The sequence below is a fragment of the Bactrocera dorsalis genome, chromosome 6 (genome assembly GCF_023373825.1).
Source record: "Bactrocera dorsalis isolate Fly_Bdor chromosome 6, ASM2337382v1, whole genome shotgun sequence".
NCBI lineage: Eukaryota > Metazoa > Arthropoda > Insecta > Diptera > Tephritidae > Bactrocera > Bactrocera dorsalis.
In genome coordinates this window covers 1,544,844-1,569,581 of record NC_064308.1, presented here as the reverse complement: position 1 = coordinate 1,569,581, position 24,738 = coordinate 1,544,844, and the positions used below count along the sequence as shown (strand labels likewise).

At 37.7% G+C, this 24,738-nt stretch overlaps 2 protein-coding genes across 3 annotated transcripts in view; both read right to left on the bottom strand.

Moving 5' to 3' along the window:
• The window catches only part of LOC125779173 (uncharacterized), a 60,968-nt gene extending 54,423 nt beyond the window's left edge, over positions 1–6,545 (bottom strand). The window contains exon 1 of the mRNA XM_049459815.1: positions 4,052–6,545. Within this exon, the coding sequence (XP_049315772.1) occupies positions 5,252–6,112 (861 nt within the window). The 5' untranslated portion in view covers positions 6,113–6,545 and the 3' untranslated portion in view covers positions 4,052–5,251. The remainder of the gene's footprint in view (positions 1–4,051) is intronic.
• The window catches only part of LOC125779099 (glutamate receptor ionotropic, kainate 2), a 2,985,835-nt gene that overhangs the window by 2,862,824 nt on the left and 98,273 nt on the right, over positions 1–24,738 (bottom strand). The window lies entirely within an intron of this gene.

The window sequence follows — 24,738 nt, the reverse complement described above, 5'->3', positions numbered from 1 at the left end:
TGATATAAAAAATATAGGTTTCTTTTCTTGTGATAAAACTCCTCCGATGGCGAAATTATTCGCATCTCTAGTTAAGTCAAAAATTTTTGAGAAATCTGGTTGAATTAGTTCAACTTGTTCTTTTAATTTTGTTTTAATTATTTGCATAGCTTTTATAGCTTCTTTATCAAATTTAATTTCTTTCTTAGCTGACATTTTTTTACTTGTTATACCATTTTCTCCTTGTAGATGTATGGTTAGTGGTTGATTATTCTCGAACTCTCGACGAGTCACTCGAGGACGATGCGTCGATGGTTGAGAATAGGAAACAAGAAAGGAAATATGTTAATGAAAGAAAACCACCAAGTTTTGTGTTTAATATAATATATAAGACAACGTTTGGTTCTTTATTGAATATTAAGTTGTTATATATTACCTCGTTTGTGATAATGGTGATGATGGTTATGATGGCCGGTGGACGTCGTCTTGATTCTCTCAGGTCTTCAGAAAAAGTGAAAAAAGGTGTCTAGCAGAATCGCTTGCTAAGCCATTGAGTGAAATCTAGCGGGAGTTTTTAACGAAACTATTGCGTGTTGAGTGAAAGTTATTAACAGTCAGTTTGTTATATACTCACTAGGGTTGATAAAAAGAAATTAATCACTGGCCTAAACATACCGGCCCCCATGCGGTGAGCAACAAAAAAAAAATTACGTGTCCATCGACCACCATAACCATGTACAAATTTATAGCACTATATTAGTATAGATAAATAGAAAAAAATCATATGGTATAAATTCATTCATTTTTTATTATTATTATTATTATTTTTTAAATAAAAATCAAAAAGCGATAGACATAACTTAATGCTAGTACCGGGCCGTACCCGAAAGCACCCAGCCGAAAATGGAGCCCCGCGCGAGAAGCTGCCCAAGCTTGCATGCGTGGATATGCGGGCATTCGTCCCATGTATGCCTCGCAGTACTAAGAGGCAGCCGTGTTGACCACCGACATGAGTCTGCACTAGTTGCAGTTCCCTTGCGAGATCGCGCGCAATTAGCGATGTAGGTGCGCAGGCGTCTATGAGAGCCCTCACTAGATGTCCTCTTGCCTCGATCTTTACAACCGCCGTGGGTGAAATGGCAGTCGTTGGCGGCAAGGAAGGAGTCAATATGCTGGCTCGATCCGTTAGCCCGGTGAAGCTGGAGAGACCTGGTCTCCAGTCTGGTCGGGTTGTGCGCTTGGCGGCGGTGCTGACAGCGATTGTGCGAGCGACGTTCGTGTTGCAGAAGGGGGTGGAAAGTCCGGGTTTCCGTTTCTTCACGCGGTGATGGGCGGAAAGGCCGTGTTTCTGCTCCGGTTTCAAATAACGGGTGATTTTTTTGAGGTTAGGATTTTCATGCATTAGTATTTGACAGATCACGTGGGATTTCAGACATGGTGTCAAAGAGAAAGATGCTCAGTATGCTTTGACATTTCATCATGAATAGACTTACTAACGAGCAACGCTTGCAAATCATTGAATTTTATTACCAAAATCAGTGTTCGGTTCGAAATGTGTTTCGCGCTTTACGTCCGATTTATTTTGTTCAGCGATGAGGCTCATTTCTGGTTGAATGGCTACGTAAATAAGCAAAATTGCCGCATTTGGGGTGAAGAGCAACCAGAAGCCGTTCAAGAACTGCCCATGCATCCCGAAAAATGCACTGTTTGGTGTGGTTTGTACGCTGGTGGAATCATTGGACCGTATTTTTTCAAAGATGCTGTTGGACGCAACGTTACGGTGAATGGCGATCGCTATCGTTCGATGCTAACAAACTTTTTGTTGCCAAAAATGGAAGAACTGAACTTGGTTGACATGTGGTTTCAACAAGATGGCGCTACATGCCACACAGCTCGCGATTCTATGGCCATTTTGAGGGAAAACTTCGGACAACAATTCATCTCAAGAAATGGACCCGTAAGTTGGCCACCAAGATCATGCGATTTAACGCCTTTAGACTATTTTTTGTGGGGCTACGTCAAGTCTAAAGTCTACAGAAATAAGCCAGCAACTATTCCAGCTTTGGAAGACAACATTTCCGAAGAAATTCGGGCTATTCCGGCCGAAATGCTCGAAAAAGTTGCCCAAAATTGGACTTTCCGAATGGACCACCTAAGACGCAGCCGCGGTCAACATTTAAATGAAATTATCATCAAAAAGTAAATGTCATGAACCAATCTAACGTTTCAAATAAAGAACCGATGAGATTTTGCAAATTTTATGCGTTTTTTTTTTAAAAAAAGTTATCAAGCTCTTAAAAAATCACCCTTTAATTCTCCCTCCCCCGGTTCTGGTTGGAGAGGCCTAGTCTCCGTTCCAGGGTCTGACGCATAGATTGAGAGAGCATCGTCGGAACTTGAGGTCATTTGTTCGCTCAATGGACTTCTTCTTGCTCAGTAAGTTCAAGGGCAATGCATACATGTACTGCTGTAGAAGGAGACTTTCGGTTTGCAACTTCGTTATTTACTAGCAAAACATATTTTTAAAATATGGCATTTGCAAAAAATTAATTTAAAATTCATAAGCATGAGTTATGCCTCATAGTTCGAAAAAAACAGTGTTAGATTCACTGTTGTAAAATTTTTAAGGCGAATTAAAAACTGACGGCATGACATCACCGTATGTCATGAATGACATTTCGTATTATTGGTTATGTGCGCAACACGTGCACAGATCAACCCCGGCAGCAGAAAAAGGTAAGTCAGTAAACATAATTAAATTTCGTTCAGGTATTCGGTTTTCCACCTTTTGTAGAAGGATTGATGTAAGGCCTTAAGTTTTTGCCACCTATTTACGATAGAGGCACTGCTTTCATTTATATCCGGTTCTGGTGGGGCCATCAGATGTCCGCCGACCAAAAAATGTACTGGAGTAAGTGGCTCCAAATCTATAGGTTCGTTTGAGGCTGGGCTTAATGGTCGCGAATTAAGGCAAGACTCAATTTGGCATAAGAGTGTGTTAAACTCTTCAAGAGTGTATTTGTGCCCAGACGCAATCTTGCGAAAATGACTTTTAAAGCTTTTCACACCTGCTTCCCAAAGTCCGCCCATATGAGGAGCTGCAGCAGGTATGAAATGTCATGTAAGAGCTTGGTGGCTATACCTTGAGATAGCATTGTTGCGAGCACGGCTATTAAGGCTTTAAGTTCGGACCTTAGGGATCTCGATGCTCCAACGAAGTTTGTTCCGTTGTCTGAATAAATATTTTTGGGGCAACCTCTTCTTGACACGAATCTAGAGAGTGCTGCTAAAAACGATTGTGTCGATAAGTCGGTAGTGGCCTCCAGGTGGATGGCCCTTGTTGTAAAGCAGACAAACAGACAGACATACCCTTTGGATACACGGCATCCTCTTCGACGGTAGCTTTTTATTTCGAACGGACCCGCGAAATCTACCCCCGTATTCGTAAAGCGCGTGAAAATGTAGATCGTTCGGTCGGAAGTGCACCCATAAGTTGCGACTGAGCACGTTTTTTGAAAATCGTGCACGTCTTGCCGTTATGGATAATGGATCGTATCAAGTTTTTCACCCTCGGAATCCAATACTGAGCCCGCGATAGCCGTAACATCAGCTGATTTTCTCCATGCAAAGAGACTTGATGAATAAACTGGATTATCAGACGAGACAATACGCAGTTGTATGGAAGGATAATTGGATGGCGCTCATTGTACGACAAATCGAGAGACGCACCGAGGCGGTCACCAGTTCTCATCACTTCATCTTTATCGAGGAATGGATTAAGAGAGAGGATTTCACTTTTTGCATCGATGGGCTTACCGGATTTGAAACAACCATATTCTTGACCATATTTCTGCTTCTGCGTATTTATTATCAAACGTCTTGTCGTTGCTTTAATTTCACCGGATGAAATTAAGCAAGACTTTTGTTGAAAGGAAGCCTTTGTATTTGGATGAGTTCTTTGAGAGAATTTCATAACGTATGATAACACTCTCAAAGCTCTCGGCAAACTAGAAAAACGGTCAAGAATGTCGTTAGAATTCACCTGTATTGTTGTACAAGCATGTACACGTACCTGTTTTTCCTCTATTGTCGTCTCGTAGTCGTTTTGTTGTAATGGTTATTTGGATTGATCTTCTTGCAGCCAAGAAGGTCCCTGCCACCACAAGGTGTTTTCCACTAAATCCTGTCCCATAAGTCCCCGACTGGCTAAGTCTGCAGGGTTAGATCCTGGATCGACATGATTCCAATTTGCGTTGCCGACCTTTTCTATGATTTTTGTCACTCGATGGGATACAAACGTTGACCATGAACATGGTGGCTTGCGAATCCATGCGAGAACGATGGTCGAATCCGTCCATAGTTTAAGTTTAAGATGAGTCAGCTCCAGGTTATTGACGACAGATTCAACTGTTTCGGCCAGTAATACGGCGCCGCACAGTTCCAGACGCTACTCTGGTTTTTGCCAATAGTATGCTGACGAAAACTTCGTTGCTTGTCCTTACGCGCAGGTAGACCGTTGCTGCGTATGCTTTCTCTGATGCATCGAAGAAACCATGAATGGACACATCGTCCGTTGGCGAGAAGTAGACCCATCGTGGAATTTTAATGTTGTTTATGTATCTGTGGTTATCCATGAATGTGTGCCAACGATCCAATGTGGTAGGAGATACAATCTCGTCCCATTGTGTTTCTTCTAACCAAATGTGTTGCATTATTATTTTGGCTATTACTATTATCGGTGCTACCCATCCTAGTGGGTCAAACAGTTTGGCGATATCTGAGAGGATAGCTCTCTTTGTATAGGATTCTGGGCTGAGTATTGGTTTTGTTTTAAAGTAGGAGAAGTCAGTATGCGCATTCCATCTTATCCCAAGAGCCTTGACATCACTTGTGTCTTCAAAGTCTAAATACTCCTTGTTGAGCAAGTGGTCATTTGGAAGGCCTTGTAAAATTTTTCCACAATTGGCTGTCCATTTTCTTAATGGGAAACCTGCCGACTCCAATGCTGTTTTTATCTCATTTCTAGCTTTAATTGCAGCATCTATAGAGTGTCCACCTACTAAGACATCATCAACATACATGCACTTCCTGAGTATGTTTGAGGCTACTGGTAGTGAGCTTTCAACGTCGTCAGCTAATTGAAGTAACGTCCTTATTGCCAAATAAGGAGCGCAGTTGATTCCGAACGTTACCGTCTTCAATTCAAAAATATTGGTTTGCTCGGTCGGACGGTTGCGGAAAACGATTCGCTGGTACCTCGTTTGATCAGCCTTCAACAGGATTTGGCGATACAATACATCTTCTCAATATCGCTATTGAAGACATATTTAAATAATCGCCATCGCAGAATTAAGATGGTCAGATCTGCCTGAAGAACTGGACCGGGGAGAAGGATGTCATTCAGCGAAGTGCCGTTTAAAGTTGCTTGCGATGCATTGAACACCACACGCACCTTTGTCGATGTGCTCTCTTCCTTCTTTACGGCGTGGTGAGGCAGGTAATAGTTGTCACTAGAGTCGGCCGTTCGATTGGTATGTATCTTTGCCATATGACCCAGCTCAACATATTCATTTAACACCCTGTTGTATTCTTTTTGCAGGTTTTCATCTCTTGACAACCGAGCTTCATTGCGATAAAACTGGAAGTACGAAATCTGTAAGAAACGACCTAGACTAATGTTGACCGGATAGTCTTTCCTGAATGGTAGCGATACAACGTACTTCCCGTCTTCATTTCGCATCGTTATCTTTTTATAGAGCTCTTCACAATACCTGTCCTCCTCGCTTAATTTCCTTTCCTTGGACATCTCTTCCAACTCCCAGAACGAAGCTAACTGCTTTTCCAGCGATATTTCGTTATAATACGAGACGCAAGTGTTGGTTGGCTTAATTGAATTAGCACGCCTCGTGACTATCCAACCGAACACTGTCTCTTGCGTAAGAAGTGATCCCAGTACGTTTTTGCGTATGCCATCCAGCATAATCTGGGGATAGACGTCACCACCGAGTATGACGTCCACGGGTTCATTGACGAAGAACCTCTTGTCCGCCAACGTGAGATCTGGGAAAGCCTGCCGAGTTAGTGCGCTAATATGGCAAGTCGGCAAGTTTCTCGTTAATTTCGGCAGAACCATCCTGTTCGTTGTGATCGATATAAGTGGGTCAATTGGTGACCGCAACTCGACACAACATGCTTCCTTTACTTGCGCAGATACGGTGTTGTTGATACCTGTCACCTGGGCATTTATCTTCTTAACTGGCAAGTTGATTCTGCGATTCAGAATTTTTGTGATGAAAAAGCACTCTAACCCGGAGTCGATGAGTGCTCTAGCGGTATAAGTAACGCCGCTGTAATCTATGTTTATTTGTGCCGTTCCTAACAAGACACTTTTGTCGCTGTTAGCGAAGCACGACTGTACTTGAGTCGTTGGCTTGCCTCTCGACTTGTTGAAGTTGCGTCTCTGCTGCGCTTGCCTGGACGTAGATGGAATCTCTAATGCAATGATTGTTTCGCTTAGCGAACTTGATCCTGTCCGCCGGTGCCATGTTAAGAAACATGGGGCAAGATCTTAACTTGTGATCTGCGCTTTTGCACATCAGACATGTTGATTTCTCAACGCTTACTTGGAAGGCGCCGAGTCTGTTCTGATGGCTATTGTTGTTGTATATATTCTGTGTGGGTGCACTGATAGGCTTTGCAGAATTGGACGATTTCTTGGCACGTTCTATTGCCTCTAAATCACGGTATCTATCCGTGAGGAAGTTGTCCAATTCATCCCACTTCGATGTCTTTCTTTTATTCTTTACAGACTGTTCCCACAGGGCCAATGTTGCTTGTGGCAGTCTCTTAAAACAAATGCGGATTATGATTGGGTCCCAGTTCCCAATGTCCACTTTATTGGCTGTCAGGCAGGAGATGCAGCTGTTGATCTCCCGCTGTAGCCATTTTATCGAGCTTGAAAACTCTTTGTCGATTGACGGCAAGTCGGGCAGTATGCCGACTTGTGTTTCGACTAGTATTCGCTCATTTTCGTACATGTCCATCAAACCCTTCCATGCCATTGCAAAACCATCATTTGTAAGAGGACATTTTGACACAATAACCTTAGCCTCCCCTTGAGTCTTTTTGTTGAGATGGTATAATTTCTCAACCGGTGACACGCGCTTGCTTTTGATGTGAACATATCCCGGAATGTTGGCCTTTAAACACATCTGTATCGCAAGGCGGAAGGGAGTGGTTATTATCTACCTCAGCAGATTTTTCTGTGTCTTGGGGGGTTGAGAGGATCTCAGACATATCCTTCATTGCCCCCATGCAACGTATGTAGCATTGACCACCTAGCTTGAATTTCTTTTTTATGAGAGCATAATCTTTTGAAGACATGTCCCCTTTACTGTTGAGGTCGTCATGGGCAGCTTTCGCTTTGCACCAAATTTCTCTCAACTCGTCTTGTTGCGTCACAAGAGCGTTTTTTGAGATGTCCTTTGATGCGGCACTGAATTCAGACTCGTATTTGACAACGTAGCCTACTAAGCGCATGAAAGCTTGTATGTTTCGTTAATACAAGTGACCAAGAAGAATTGAAAATAAAATTTAAATTTAAAAGAATAGAGTAATACTCAAGACTGAGCCGACTTTGGCTTAAAGAATACGGGAATCGCTTTGAAAATAATTCCCCAGGATTGAAAATTTTATTTGCAGCACATCACTGCCAACCAAACGAGAAAATAGAAAAAAGAAAAAATGGTCAATAATACTTGATTTATTGAATATATGTTAGCAAAAAAAAATTTTAACTATAGTAGCCGATATCGCAATATATCTGGCTTATTGTACTTTATTTAATATATGTGAGTTGCAGCACACCACTGCCAACCAAAACGAGAATATATATGTAATTGTACGTATGTATGTATGTAAGTTATCACAGCTAGCATAGCTAACAAAATTTACAACAACAAAGTTGTCGTAGCCAGCAAAATATACTGATATTACTCAATTCAGCAATATCATTGCTCAATAAAGTTAATTTCCAAAAATTACAACAACAGCACACTTCGTCGGCACTAAACCAGAGCGGAAGACGTGCCGCCGTAATGTAAGCCGTTTCTTGACCAAACTGAGGTTTGCTGTTTCGCTATAATTATTGCTTACTTATCATTATAGAGTATATAGAAATAAGTACTAATAAGTAAGAATTCGTACATATGTAAGTTTATAGTAAATAAGCAAATTTTGTATAAAAGAAATGTGTTTAATAAAGAAATTTGAGTTCAACTTCGCCATTCAAACCAGCGTGTTGTTAATCATCTGGTGGCAACCATTAACTGGCGCCCGAGAGCTTTAAAAAACTTGAAGTTGCCTACACCAAAAGTATTAAAGTGAATCCGTACGCACAAATATCATTATTCAGAAGGATAAACGACGGAATTTAATTTTTATAGAAAGTGCAGTCGAGTTTGACATAAGTCATTAAAGTGCCCTGGAGACGATCAAATAATTGCGTCAAACAGTGCATATGTGTTAGTGATGTTCAATCGTGTGTTGCCCGCAAACGTTCAAATTAACACGTCAAACATCAGTTTATTTTTGATCTCGTAGCGAACGGTCGTCATGTCATCGTCGGATGATGATTATCTTTTATTGGCATGTGCTGCAATTCTTATGAAAAAAAAAATTGAAAAATTTTATTATTTTAATTTATTTGATTTGATTTTATTTTATTTTAGTTTATTTATTTTATTTTATTTTATTTTAGTTTATTTATTTTATATTATTTGATTTTACTTTAATTATTTTATTATTTTAATTTATTTGATTTGATTTTATTTATTTTAAAATTTTACGCTTATTTCACTTAACTTTTTTCTTCTTCACTTCACTATTTTTCGCTTCACTTCACTTTTCCGCAAGTACGTATGTCCTCTTCGCTTGAAGTCTTCACTGCAAATGAGTCATGCTTGTCAAACATGAGTGGAGACGATCAAATTATCGTCCGTCAAATAGAAATATCAAAAATTTTTGATTTTCATCAAACAGAGCCGACAACAAGTCGGTGTAGCGTACGTGTAGCCGACGAGAGCCGACGACACCAACACAATTAAAGTGTTTGACGCAATTATTTGATCGTCTCCAGGGCACTTAAAAACAGTATTTAAAACCTTGTTCGGAAATTTAAATTACAAGTGTACGCAAAAAACGCCGCAAAAACAAAAAGCGCGTCAAGTGTCGTGACATATCTTAAGATTTGTTAAACAATAAAGCTAAGTGTTTGACAAATCAGATTAAAAATACTTATAAAGTGGGCAACTTAAACAAGAAGCCGCCAAATCAACGCCTGGAGTGACGTCATCCACCCCCCAGTAGAGGGCCAACGCTTCAAACAGAACCAAGTGGACGGTCCAAAGATGACAAAGTTGATGCTGATACTCCTGTAAGTTAATATTAAGCTTACATAAAAATTATAATTACCCGATATATTAAAAATATTGCATTGCAATAAATATCGGTCAAATAAATTTTAAGTATTACAATAAGTACCCGATATATAAAAAATCTTAATAAGCAAATAAAATTTATACCCGATATATAAAAAATCTAAAAAAATTGTTAATAGCAATAAATATATATAAGGTATCATATTGTTAAAGCAATAATTAGTCGAAATTGTAAATCACAGTAATGGAGCAAATTCAGGAAGCTATTACACACCTAAGAGGTGCTGTTAATGCACAAATAGAACAATCAAAAATATTGAGCAGTAGGATAAATCAGTTAGAAAGCAGAATTAGTCCCCATAACGAAAGTTCTATTTCAAATAACCATATTCACTTAACTGAGTCAGACTTAATAGAAATTAGCAGATTACCTGACTGCGTGAAGAACCTCCCAACATTCGAAGGAGATCCGATCCAAATATTAGGCAGAAAATTAAAGGCCCTGCAGATACGGCCTTAATCTCTTACAACATATTCAATGATGATTGGGGAACAATCAAAAATTGTTTGTCACTACACTATGCAGACAAACGCGACCTTAGGACTCTAGAACACGAACTAGGAACCTTATCCCAAAAACACTTCAGCGTAGAGCAATTCTACGCAAGAGTCAATCACCAACTATCGCTGATAATAAACAAAATAAAGAGTCATGATTATTCAAGAGAAACAAATAATGTTCTACTGGAAACCTATACGAATCGAGCCCTTGATATATTTATCAGAGGCCTAAACGGCGAATTGTCTAGAATGCTAGTCATTCAACGCCCCAGCAACCTACCCGAAGCATACGCTTCCTGCCTTGATATTCAAAACATTAACTTAAGAAACTATTCAATATATAAAAAAAATGGAATGGAAAATGGATGGCTCTAATCAAATACAAAACCATCAAATGAATCCAAAACCAATATTTGTACCAAGGGTATTAAACCCTGCCGAAAAAAATTTAATATATGTATAATAAAAACATGCAAAATCAAGCACCGCCACCACCCAGACCAACCAATCCTAAACCACCAATCCCTATGGAGGTGGACCCTTCAATACACTCACGAAGAATAAACTATATGAATCGACCGAACAATACGCCTATAGTAAGGCCATCCAATTATTCTTCAAATATCCCTAGGAAATCCCAAAAACTATTTAATGTCCAAACAGAGGACGAGGAAATAAATTTTATGACAGACGCCTGTCTACCCTACCCTATTTAGAACTAACTTTAAAGAACGGGGATATCGCGAAGTTCCTTGTAGATACGGAAGCTAATAAAAACTTTGTCTCCGAAAAACTTTCAAAAAATTCAATGAAACTTGAGTGTCCTTTTAAGGTTCACTCAGCCACAGGTCAAGTAAATATAACCCATAAACTACGTGGACCATTCTTCGGAAGTATAGGTATTACAAAAAATTTTGATTTCTTTACATTACCCAATTTAAAATCCTTTGATGGCATCATTCGCGGTGATACCCTCAAAGAATTGGGAACAATCATAAATAGGAAAAATGACACAATAAGGATGTGGTACTGCCACTAAAACAAAATATCTCTAAACAAATAAATAATATTCAAGAAAACCCCAATGAACATGAAGTTAAGGAAATGATAAATAAATATTCGGAACTTTTCGGACCAGTCTCCGCCAGTGGGACAATCGACACAACTGTATTAGCAGAAATTAAAACAACAAGTGAAGAACCGATATATACAAAATCATATCCTTACCCAACCAACCTACGGGGCGAAGTAGAAAAACAAATAAAAGAACTTCTTAACAATGGTGTAATAAGGCCTTCAAAGAGTCCATATAACTCCCCATTGTGGATTGTTCCAAAAAAACCAGGTCCATCAGGAGAAAGAAAGTATAGAGTAATTGTTGATTTTAAACGACTAAATGCAATAACTATACCTGATTCCTATCCAATACCTGATATAAACAACAATCTCGATAGCTTAGGCGAATGTAAGTATTTTACTACACTCGACCTTACATCCGGATTCCACCAAATCAGGATGAAGGAAAAGGACATAGAAAAGACAGCTTTTTCTACAGCCAATAGTAAATATGAATTTACTAGGTTGCCATTCGGTCTTAAAAATGCCCCAGAAGTAAATTTTCTAGGTCATATCGTTACCGGCGAAGGTATTTTGCCAGATCCTGACAAAATATCCGCCATTAAAAAATTCCCGCACCTGCTAACCTTAAGGAATTAAAAGGTTTCCTGGGTTTAGCATCGTATTATAGGAGATTTATAAAAGACTTTGCAAAAATTGTCAAGCCACTTACCAATTTAACTAGAGGTGAAAATGCTCAAATAAAAGCAAGTCAATCCAAACGAATACAAATTTCACTAACAGAGGAGGGCTTGAAATCATTTAATGACATAAAATATTTGCTTACATCTTCTGAAATTCTGGTATTCCCAGACTTCAACAAACCCTTTATTCTGACGACAGATGCTTCCAATACTGCAATCGGAGCAGTCCTTTCACAAGGGATAATCGGTCAAGACAGACCCATAACTTACATCTCTAGATCACTCAATAAAACCGAAGAGAATTACTCGACAATAGAGAAAGAAATGCTCGCCATAGTATGGTCCCTCGACAAATGAAGGACTTACCTGTATGGAGCTAAAGAAATAAAAATTCTTACTGATCACCAGCCACTGACGTTTGCACTAAGCAACAGTAATAACATTGCCAAGTTAAAAAGGTGGAAAGCAAGGATAGAAGAATATAATTATAAACTAATTTACAAACCAGGAAAAACAAACGTAGTCGCCGATGAGTTATCACGGCTGCCAATAGAAGTTAATACGCTAACATCCACAGATGAAAATTCACAACATAGCGCAGAAGAGGATAGCTCAAAGCTCATTCCCCACTGTGAAGCTCCAATTAACGTATTTAAAAATCAAGTTATATTTACAGAAGGAAAGGAGGAAATTACACACGAAGAACCTCATCCAAGCTTCCACAGACATCTCATTAAATGTGAAGTTTACGATAAAGAAAACCTAAGTAAAATCTTGAAAAGCGTTCTAAACGCAAACATGGAATTAAAATTCAAGAGAAATACATTTCATTACTTCAACAAATATATCAAGAAAATTTCTCACAATTTCGTATCAGGATAACACAGAAAGTAGTTACCGATATCGCAGACGAAGATGTCAAATTTAAAATAATAGAACAAGAACACAAAAGAGCCTATCGCAATGGTAAAGGAAATAAAGACCAGATATTGGAAAAATACTATTTTCCACAAATGACTAAACGTATTAAAAAATATACTAAATCATGTGAAATTGGCGGATGTAATAAGTACGACCGGCATCCACAAAAACCGAAGTTACAGGCAACACCCATACCTTCGTATCCAACAGAAATACTGCATATCGACATTATAGAAATGTCCAGCGAAAAATATATCTTGTGCGTTGACAAATTCACTAAATTTGTAAAATTTTTCAGGATAAAAAATAAATCAGTACTACATATCAGGGATAAATTGATAAAGCTTCTACACTATTTCACTGTACCAAAGACTTTGGTCATGGATAACGAAGGCAGCTTTATAAGCCCAATAACTCTGAACTATTTAGAAGGGTTAGGAATTGAAATTTATCTAGCACCGCCTCAGAAAAGCGAAGTCAATGGTGCGATAGAACGTGTGCATTCCACTATTATTGAAATAATCAGATGTCTCCAAGTGGAATATCCTGATTACTCTATTAAAGAAATTGTCAACCTTGCCGTTGACAGATATAATAACACGATACATTCAGTTACGAAAAAGAAACCAGCTGATATTTTCTTTGGAAGAACACAGAGAATCAACTACCAAGATTTAACAAACTTTAAGGAAATAGTTAATTCTGACCTTCGAAATGAAATAGCCAGAAACCAAAAAAATACACTACAAAACACAACAAAAATAGGTCAAAAATAAAAAATTACGAACCTGGTGATACTATATTTTAAAAGAACAAACAAATTAAAGGGAAAACGAAACGCATTTTTAAAAAAGAAACTGTCGCTAAAGACAATACCGTCACAAAAACTACTAAAGATAACCGAAAGATTCATAAATCACATTTAAAAAACTAACTGACATTTACTCTTTAGACTCTTACCTTACTGGACAACTGCAACAGTGGACACCTACGAATATGACAGCCAAACAAGGACTAGGAAAGATAACAAAAGGGACGTATAAAATTATTCACACTATCGACTTGGAAGACTACGAAAAAATTACCAACGACGTCAGACTTACTATATACCACGAAATTAGTAAAACAAATATTTTATTTCCACAATTAAAATATCAACTTTCTGAGATAGACAGCTTATTAAGCCAACTGCGAACAAAAAATGCAACTATTCAAAAGAGATCAATCAATTGGATAGGATCTGCTTGGAAATGGTTAGCAGGAAATCCCGATGCCACTGACTGGGATCAAATACTTTCCACAACACATGAACTGACTGAAAACAGTAACATACAGTACACCACAAACCAATACCTTATCAAGACAAATAATAAAATATTAGATAGTTATAACATGATTGTGGATGAAATAAGTAAGAATAACAAAGAATTATTCGCACAAACATTTAGGCTGTTCACGATAAGGTGGTTATCGGGTTATGTGGTTATGTGATTAAGTAAACAACAACAAAATGCGTTATGACAAAATAACCAAAGTTGACCAACCTAGGCCCTTGTTTACAGATTATGTGGTTGTTTGCTTATTTCCAGTGTTAGAAAGTCGTTGGAATTTTACTAAATGGCAGCACAAAAAATAAAAAAAACTAAGCGAATGGCATTTCCATTTAGATTTTCTTATTGGAAAATCTGGTATTAACACCTGTTTTTTGTTTACAATCAGCAAATTATGCAAGATGTCTGCAAATTTTATACAAAGCATATTTTGAACCCTTAAAATTCGGATTATTTAATAAGCACATACCTTCAATAAAGTCCATTTCCTGAATAGCAGAACTTATTTTAAATTCGATTTTTTTGCTTTTTAAACTTTGTTTAGGCATTTTATAAGTTGGAATTTCATTGAACTGAAATTGTAAACAATGAACAGCTGTTTGTGTAAAAATAAGCAAATAACCATACAACATAGGGTGCTCACGGAGCATAGAGGTTATTTTTAATCCAATAATCACATAACCCGATAACCACCTTACCGTGAACAGCCTAATTATATAATAGGTTAGGTATCGTAAAAGACGAAATTGCAAAAATTATAATGGCAACCTAATTAGCAAAACAAGGAATCGTTCATTCTTAAATTCTAAATAAAGAAGATATCACAAATATTCTCTCTCAAACTGAGACATTACCTTTTAAAAATGAACTGCAAGCACTCAAATATGCAGAACCTTCTATGATTATTAAAGACTCACTTCTTTTATATGTAATTTCACTTCCAAAAACCGAAGATACCCTTTACAATAATATTATCATACGTTCGACTGTAAAACACCTTAAACGAGTATACTTAGAATTCACCAATCTTTTCATATCCCAAAACGACAAATATGGCATACTTGGAAATTGCATTGAAGTAGATGATACTACTATATGCAAGAGAAACCAACTTAAAAAACTAAACAAAACCCATTGCATTTCACAGATTCTTAGCGGAGAAAAAGCGCTTTGCGATTACCAATATGTAAACCAAACTATAATTGAATTAATTAGTGAAGGAACAATATTTCTTTCAAATTTTATTGGAAATATTACCTATAATAATACATCTTTTAAACTGAATGGTACTTTTCTCATAAACTTCTTTTACGAAACTATAACTTTGAATCACGTTAATTACACTAACTGGCAAATAAGTTCCTACCAAATCTTACCCGCAATACTTCAGAATAACCTAACGGAAAATGAAATTAAATTAGACTTAAACTATTTACATAAACTACATTTAAATAATGTAAATAAACTAGAACGAATAACATCAAAAAACATTATTTCAATTAGCTCAAGCCTCTTAGCAATTCTTGCTGCAGTAACACTATCATTAGTTTTACGATATATATCATACTTAAACCAAAAACCAGAAATTCATTTCTTATCCCACCAATAATAGATTACCCACAGCTTTCAGTAGCCAATAATTCTTAATCAGCGAGACGCTGATGCTTAAGAAGGAGGGAGTTATCACAGCTAGCATAGCTAACAAAATTTACAACAACAAAGTTGTCGTAGCCAGCAAAATGTACTGATATTACTCAATTCAGCAATATTCTGTTAATATTCAATATCATTGCTCAATAAAGTTAATTTCCAAAAATTACAACAACAGCACACTTCGTCGGCACTAAACCAGAGCGGAAGTCGTGCCGCCGTAATGTAAGCCGTTTCTTGACCAAACTGAGGTTTGTTGTTTCGCTATAATTATTGCTTACTTATCATTATAGAGTATATAGAAATAAGTACTAATAAGTAAGAACTCGTACATATGTAAGTTTATAGTAAATAAGCAAATTTTGTATAAAAGAAATGTGTTTAATAAAGAAATTTGAGTTCAACTTCGCCATTCAAACCAGCGTGTTGTTAATCATCTGGTGGCAACCATTAACTTGTATATTCAACACTTTATATGGCTCGCCACCCAGGATACAGCTACGCCAACGAAAATCAGTTTGTAAAAAGAAAGTGTTTCAGAGTGAAAAAAGTGAAGTGTGTCAGTGAAAAAATTACATACACTTATATTTCCAAAAAAAAAACAAAACAGAAATTTCGTGAATAATTTGAGGAAAATCAAAAATCAGTGCCGTAAGAGATTAGTTATGAAAAAATATATGAAAAAAGTATTACCGCACAAAATCCGGTAAACGTAACAGTGCACTTACGGATTTTTTTGTTTTTGCAATTATTTCACTAAAACACTAAAACACCAGTCACTTTGTTTCTTTTCCTATATAAAAGAGTTATAAATGTCACAAATATTGAAAAAGTGCGATTAAAAAACAACTTTGTTTCTTTTTTTTATAAAACGATTTATATCAAAGTGCTATTAAAAAACAATCACGTACCTTTGATTTGCCTCAGTTGGTGTGCAGCGCCAAAATGTATTTATGTTAAAAAAGAATCCCGGTGTGCGGTGTTAATTTACCAGTTAGTGTGCAGCGCCTTGAAATGTGTTTGGTGGAACAAGAATCCCGGTGTGCGGTGTTAATTGTCCGTTGGTGTGCAGCGCCTCGTTTGTGTTTGTGGAAAAGTATCCCGGTGTGCGGTGTTTGCCTTGTTAGTTGGTGTGCAGTGCCAAAAACTTATGTGAAAAAGATGATTGTTTAAAATCCGGCTGGAAGGACCAATGATTATTCTCGAGCTCTCGACGAGTCACTCGAGGACGATGCGTCGCTGATTGAGAATAGGAAACAAGAAAGGAAATATGTTAATGAAAGAAAACCACCAAGTTTTGTGTTTAATATAATATATAAGACAACGTTTGGTTCTTTATTGAATATTAAGTTGTTATATATTACCTCGTTTGTGATAATGGTGATGATGGTTATGATGGCCGGTGGACGTCGTCTTGATTCTCTCAGGTCTTCAGAAAAAGTGAAAAAAGGTGTCTAGCAGAATCGCTTGCTAAGCCATTGAGTGAAATCTAGCGGGAGTTTTTAACGAAACTATTGCCAGTTGAGTGAAAGTTATTAACATCCAACTGGCAATAGTTTGTTATATACTCACTAGGGTTGATAAAAAGAAATTTGGCACTGGCCTAAACAGTGGTTTTGTTATTTTGCTATATCATATTATAAATTTCCTATAATATCCCGCCATACCTAAAAATGACCTTAATTCTTTCAGGGTTTGAGGTATCGGATACTTGTCTAATGTTTCTACTTTCTTTGGATCTACTGTTATCCTACTATGTGTTATTATATGTCCTAAATATTCGACTTGATTTTTAAAGAAGTGTGATTTTTCATCAAAGATTTTCATATTTGCTTTATGTAATGCGCTTACTATTATTTAGATGTGTTTAATCTGTTCTTCAGGTGTCGAAGAATATATTACCATGTCGTCGATACATACAAACGCAAATTTATTTATATATTTTCGTAGAATATCACCAACACATCTTTGAAATATTGAGGGTGCATTTCTTAATCCGAACGACATTATTGTCATGATTATATCCGGAATAGGATATATATCTGTTATAGTTTTTGAATTTAACCAATTATTTCCCAAGGGTAAAAATAAATGCATATTTTATGGTTTTATTGTTTCTTACGTTTAAAAATACATAAAAAAAGAGAAAATTATTAAAAAAAAAAATATTGGTTAATTATTTTTCATTCCGTGAAATGTTGCACCTACGCAACGTTGGGATTACTGAACTTATATTATACAAGCAAGTCATAAAAATACATTTAAAATATTTCACTTACGCTAATACTATAGCGATTAGCGTGAGTGAAATATTTTAAATCAGCATGAAGATGTATTTGACATTTTTTACACATATAAATTGTTGTACTTTTACACTGTCTGCATCTTCTTCGACGTTTATTTTAGTGCTCTTCTATGACATGACCAATATTATCGAAGCGAATATTGGAAGGTAATGCGTTTTTGGATGGTCTTCCTAAATTTCTATTTGAATTACCCAAAAAGTGAGAATTATCTGTAAGTTGGGCTTCTTCGGTTTTCATCAAACTAACAGCAACGTAAGATTTAAATTCTAATTGAGTCATAGATCGCTCATTTGCCAGATTGTAAATCTTCCACGAGTTTACTAAAACACTATCTATCAAATTGATGAACAGTGGCCACCACCACTTTTTCCCTCTTACTCGAATCCTATAATTGGCAATTCCATTATCATGCAGATCGACACCTCCAATATTTTTATTATAATCTGCTATAACCTGGGGCTGTGGCACATTCACCATTTTTTTTATTTTTCTATCATAACGTTTTGCCGTAACCAATGGTTCGATTTTTGCGTTGTTAGTAGCCACAGTCACCACAGAATTGTCATTCCATCGAACTAATAATACTTCATGTTTTTGTTCGAAGCTGAAATCAAATGATCCTCTCTCTTTTTTCTGAAGAGTTTTCGTATTTATCATGGTTTTATTCATTGTTCTATTTTCTCGAATAGTACCAGTGGCAAAATAGCCTTTCTCTTTCAGAATGCAAAATAATTTGTGCGAAGAAAAGAAATTATCAAAAAAATGCGATGTTTGCGAGGATCTTCAATGACAGACAATAGGTCCAGAACAGTTTTTTCTCCTAGACCTAAATCATTTCTATTGTCGTTACTATCCTTTCCGCCATATGGAATAAACCGATACAGATAACCATTTGAACTACACAAGCACCATATCTTGAAACCAAATCTTACAGGCTTTCCTTTGATGAACATCTTGCAACTATGACGTCCAAAATACGACACCATTTCTTCGTCAATTGACAAGTTGTGTGAGAATATCCCAAACTGCATATTCTTTTGATTCATTACATCGAAAATAGGACGCAATTTAGCGAATTTATCATTTTTATCCAGATCCGCATTATCACATAGATGAATGTTTTCCTTTATAGAGTAAAATTTGTTCCGACTCATACAATTTCTTACAATTGATACATTTTTGTCTTCATCTTTTGACCAGTACAATTTCGTTGCTGGTAAAGAATGATAGCCAGACAATAATAATATACCAAAAAATCTTTTGAGTTCTGCTACCGTGAGGATAAATAAATGACGGTTATGGTCACGAGCATATTTTTCCGAGAAACATACAATCTGTTCCCAAATTTCATCACTAAAAAATAGTGAAAATACTACAAAAGGTGTTTTTCCACCTACACGTTCTTCAATATTTTGTGTCATTACTGTTTCATCACTTGTAGGACAATTCATATAGGTCGGATGTTCTTTTTCCAGTCTGGAACACATTTTGGGGACTTCTTTGACAGTCTTGGCTTCTTCGATGTTGAAGGACCGAGCTCACCTTGCGTGTTTTCAGGCTCTAAGGGTAAATCGGTGTGTATTTCATATGTTCCAGCGATATCAGTGGACACAATATTGTCAAAATCACCTAGCGCGTCATCATCTAGGCCTTCCTCGTCTGTAAGATTGTCAACCGTCGGGGGGATGTACACGGCATCGATTTGAGTGGCATCTTGTAAATCCTCTTCCTCTTCTAAGGTACTCAGAATTTCTTGAGAAGATAGTAATCGCTGCCAAGCCATAATATTTCGCCTTAATATTTACTGATTTGTATACACTCACTTAACGTTTTTTAGAAATTACTATGTGATACTATTAGCATAGTTTTGACAGCTCTCTCTCGAACCAAAGAGTCTCGTATCAAGTTATCTATGTTATTAGCTCAACGTTCTAGAACCAACTGAATAATAAAAACAAAACAGAACTACTCCTTGAATAGCGAGAACCCATTATTGACAATACATTTCTAACACGAATGGCATGCTGAGTAACAATAACAACAGACTATTGTTATTCCCAAGGTTGCGTAAACGCAACGTTTCCTAGAAATGTAAGATAAACAACACGTGTAGGTAGTTTTGTCCACCAAAAGGGTTTATATCACAAAGAAGATATTGTTAAAGCTTTGTACAGTGTAAAAAGTAAAGGTTTATTTAAATTAATATTTTTATACTCTCGCAACAAAGTTGCTAAAGAGAGTATTATAGTTTTGTTCACATAACGGTTGTTTGTAAGTCCTAAAACTAAAAGAGTCAGATATAGGGTTATATATACCAAAGTGATCAGGGTGACGAGTAGAGTTGAAATCCGGATGTCTGTCTGTCCGTCCGTCCGTCCGTCTGTCCGTCCGTCTGTCCGTGCAAGCTGTAACTTGAGTAAAAATTGAGATATCATGATGAAACTTGGTACACGTATTTCTTGGCTCCATAAGAAGGTTAAGTTCGAAGATGGGCAAAAACGGCCCACTGCCACGCCCACAAAATGGCGGAAACCGAAATCCTATAAAGTGTCATAACTAAGCCATAAATAAAGATATTAAAGTGAAATTTGGCACAAAGGATCGCATTAAGGAGGGGCATATTTGGACGTAATTTTGTTGGGAAAGTGGGCGTGGCCCCGCCCCCTACTAAGTTTTTTGTACATATCTCGGAAACTGCTATAGCTATGTCAAACAAACTCTATAGAGTTGTTTCCTTCAGGCATTTCCATACACAGTTCAAAAATGGAAGAAATCGGATAATAACCACGCCAACCTCCCATACAAAGGTTATGTTGAAAATCACTAAAAGTGCGTTAACCGACTAACAAAAAATGTCAGAAACACTAAATTTTACGGAAGAATTGGCAGAAGGAAGCTGCACCCAGGCTTTTTTTAAAAATTGAAAATGGGCGTGGCGTCGCCCACTTATGGACCAAAAACCATATCTCAGGAAATGCTCTACCGATTTCAATGAAATTCGGTATATAATATTTTCTTAACACCCTGATGATATGTACGAAATATGGGTGCAATCGGTTCACAACCACGCCTTCTTCCAATATAACGCTATTTTTAATTCCATCTGATGTCTTCTCTGTATAATATATACACTAGGAACCAATGATGATAGCGGAATAAAACTTTACACAAATACGGTATTTGAGCTGAGGTATCACGTTTAAAAAAATATGTAAATGACGGATAATGAAATCTCGATTATCACTTTATCATGCGAGAGTATAAAATGTTCGGTGACACCCGAACTTAGCCCTTCCTTACTTGTTTATGATTGGATGAAGATATCGATCCCGAGATGACTCAATTAGCAGTTTTTGAATGATAAAAATAAAATGCATTTGTATTTGAAAAGCCATAAAAAAAATTGTTGTCTATCTGTTAGTTCTTCTTTTTGAGACTGGCTTACATTTCATAGATTTATTTCCTTATTTTAGAAATAAAAAAAAAAAAACAAATTCGGAATGTTGCGCTTGCGCAACGATGGGTAAAGATGGGTTAATTTTTGAAAATCTATCACTAATCTTTTCTTGGGTTTTCCATTTTCATTTATACCCTTTTTTGGTACTGTCCAAACTGGTAAGTTATAAGACTTCTACTAGGTTGTATTCTTCTTTTTTACTGGCGTAGACACCGCTTACGCGATTATAGCCGAGTCAACAACAGCGCGCCAGTCGTTTCTTCTCTTCGCTACGTGGCGCCAATTGGATATTCCAAGCGAAGTCAGATCCTTCCCCACTTGGTCCCTCCAACGGAGTGGAGGTCTTCCTCTTTCTCTGTTCCCCCGGCGGGTACTGCGTCGAATACTTTCAGAGCTGGAGTGTTTTCATCCATCCGGACAACATGACCTAGCCAGCGTAGCCGCTGTCTTTTAATTCGCTGAACTATGTCAATGTCGTCGTATATCTCGAATCGAATCGATGCGATATTCGCCGTGGCCAATGCGCAAAGGACCATAAATATTTCGCAGAACCTTTCTCTCGAAAACTCGTAACGTCGACTCGTCGGTTGCACCATATAGCAGGACGGAAATTATGAGCGACTTATAGAGTTTAGCTTTTGTTCATCGAGAAAGGACTTTATTTTTCAATTGCCTACTCAGTCCGAAGTAGCACCTGTTGGCAAGAGTAATCCTTGCGTTGATATCAATATCATCGGCATACGCCAGCAGCTGAACACTCTTATAAAAGATTGTACCTGCTCGATTAAGTTCTGCAGCTCTAATAATTTTCTCCAGCAGCAGATTGAAGAAGTCGTACGATAGAGAGTCGCCTTGTCTGAAACCTCGTTTGGTATCGAACGGCTCGGAGAAGTCCTTCCCGATCCTGACAGAGAATTTGGTGCTGCTCAACGTCAGTTTACACAGCCGTATTAGTTTTGCGGGGATACCAAATTCAGACATCGCGGCATAAAGGCAGCTCCTTTTCATGCTGTCGAAAGCAGCTTTGAAATCGACGAATAGGTGGTGCGTGTCGATTCTCCATTCACGGGTCTTTTCCAAAATTTGGCGCATGGTGAATATCTGGTCGGTTGTTGATTTTCCAGGTCTAAAGCTACACTGATAAGGTCCAATCAGTTTGTTGACGGTGGGCTTTAATCTTTCACACAATACGCTCGATAGAACCTTGTACGCGATGGTGAGGAGGCTTATCCCACGGTAGTTGGCGCAGATTGTGGATTGTGTCCTTTTTTATGGATTGGGCATAGCACACTTAAATTCCAGTCGTTGGGCATGCTTTCGTCCGACCATATTTTGGAAGGAAGCTGATGCATGTTCCTTATCAGTTCTTCGTCGCCGTGTTTGAATAGCTCGGCCGGCAATCCATCGGCCCCCGCCGCTTTGTTGTTCTTCAAGCGGGTAATTGCTATTCGAACTTCTTCATGGTCGGGCAATGGAACGTCTGCTCCATCGTCGTCCAATGGGGTATCGAGTTCGCCTTCTCCTGGTGTTGTACGTTCATTGCCATTCAGCAGGCTGGAGAAATGTTCCCTCCATAATTTCAGTATGATTTGGGCATCAGTTGCTAGATCACCTTGGGGGGTTCGACAGGAGTATGCTCCGGATTTTTTCATAGAATTTACGAGCATTACCCTTGTCCGCCAGCTTATCAAGCTCTTCATACTCACGCATTTCGGTCTCTTTCTTTTTCTGTCTGCAAATGCGTCTCGCTTCCCTTTTCAACTCTCGGTATCTATCCCATCCCGCACGTGTTGTGGTCGATCGTAACGTTGCGAGGTAGGCAGCCACTTTTCGAAAAATAAAGGTTTCGTTTGCAGCTGTACGTAAGGAGTTTGAGATGCCGTCCCACAGTTCCCTTATACCGAGTTGTTGATAAGTGCTCTCAGAGAGCAGGAGTGCAAGCCGAGTAGAAAATCGTTCGGCTGTCTGTGGTGTTTGCAGCATCTCGACGTCGAACCTTCCTTGTGTTTGTTGGCGTGCGTTTTTTACTGCACAGAGGCGGGTGCGAATTTTGGCTGCAACAATATAGTGGTCCGAGTCGATGTTAGGACCTCGGAGCGCACGAGTTACATATATACAGTGGCGGACAAAAGTCTACATACAACCCCTGTATTCGTCGATGTGAGAGTACAAAAACTTTTTAGAAAAATGTGTTGATACAATTTTATTTTACTCTTCTTTCTAATAACAACAAACTTAAAAAATCCATTAATTAATATAAAACTACAAATTTATGGATTAAAAACTCAAATATTGTGTTGACAAAAGTCTACATACAGTACAAAAATATCTTAGTTCAGTGCGAAAAACTTTACAAAATGCTAGTTATTAAGACGTTTTAGTATTTAGTTGGGTCCCCATTGGCATCTATAACTGCTTGAAGATGCAGTGGCATTGATTCTGCTAAATTTGTCAACGCTGCAGATGTAATGCTGTTCCAACGTTCCAATATGCGCTCTTAGAGTATAGTAGAGCTAGAAAATTGGTGCTTTCTAATTCTACGCTCCAAAATCTCCCAGACATGTTCAATAATATTCATATTTGGACTTTGAGGTGGTGTATTTAATTGCCTTGGAGTATAATAAAGGAACCAGTCCTTAGCAATTTGCGCCGCATGCATCGGATCGTTATCTTGTTGAAATATCCAACTGGAACCGAGCCCTAAATTATCCACCAAAGGCTTCAAATTATGTTCCAATAGAGACTTATACTTATAGCCGTCCATTTCACCTTCAATAAAGTCCAACTTTCTAACTCCAGAGGCCGCAATAGCTCCCCAAACCATTGCGCTGCCGCCACGGAGCTTCACAATTGATACTACGTTCTTCGGTTCAGGCGTGGCGTTAGTTTTCCTTCAAATTTTAGCCCTTTCATCACTACCAAATAGGATGAATTTAGAATCATCTGTAAATGAAACTTTTTTCCAAAAATCCATTTCCTTTCCTTTGTGTTTTTTGGCGAAATTTAAACGAAGTTTCCGGTTTTTTCAGAAATAAAAGGTTTCTTTCGTGGTGTTCTACTATGGAATCCGTTATCGTATAGAGTTTTTTTTTATCGTTCTTGGTTGGATACTCATTTATGACGTACTTGATATGCATGATACATGAAACGTTATTACTTTTACTTTTATAAGCAAAAGTCAAAGTAATATCCAATTACGTAGGAATATTTGTACGTTCACTTAAAAAAAACTGCTTAAGCCACATAAATGTCAATGCACTGAATTATTTGTATGTCCACTTAGAAATCTGCTTAAGCCACATAAATGTCAATGCACCGAATTTAGTAATTGGAAAA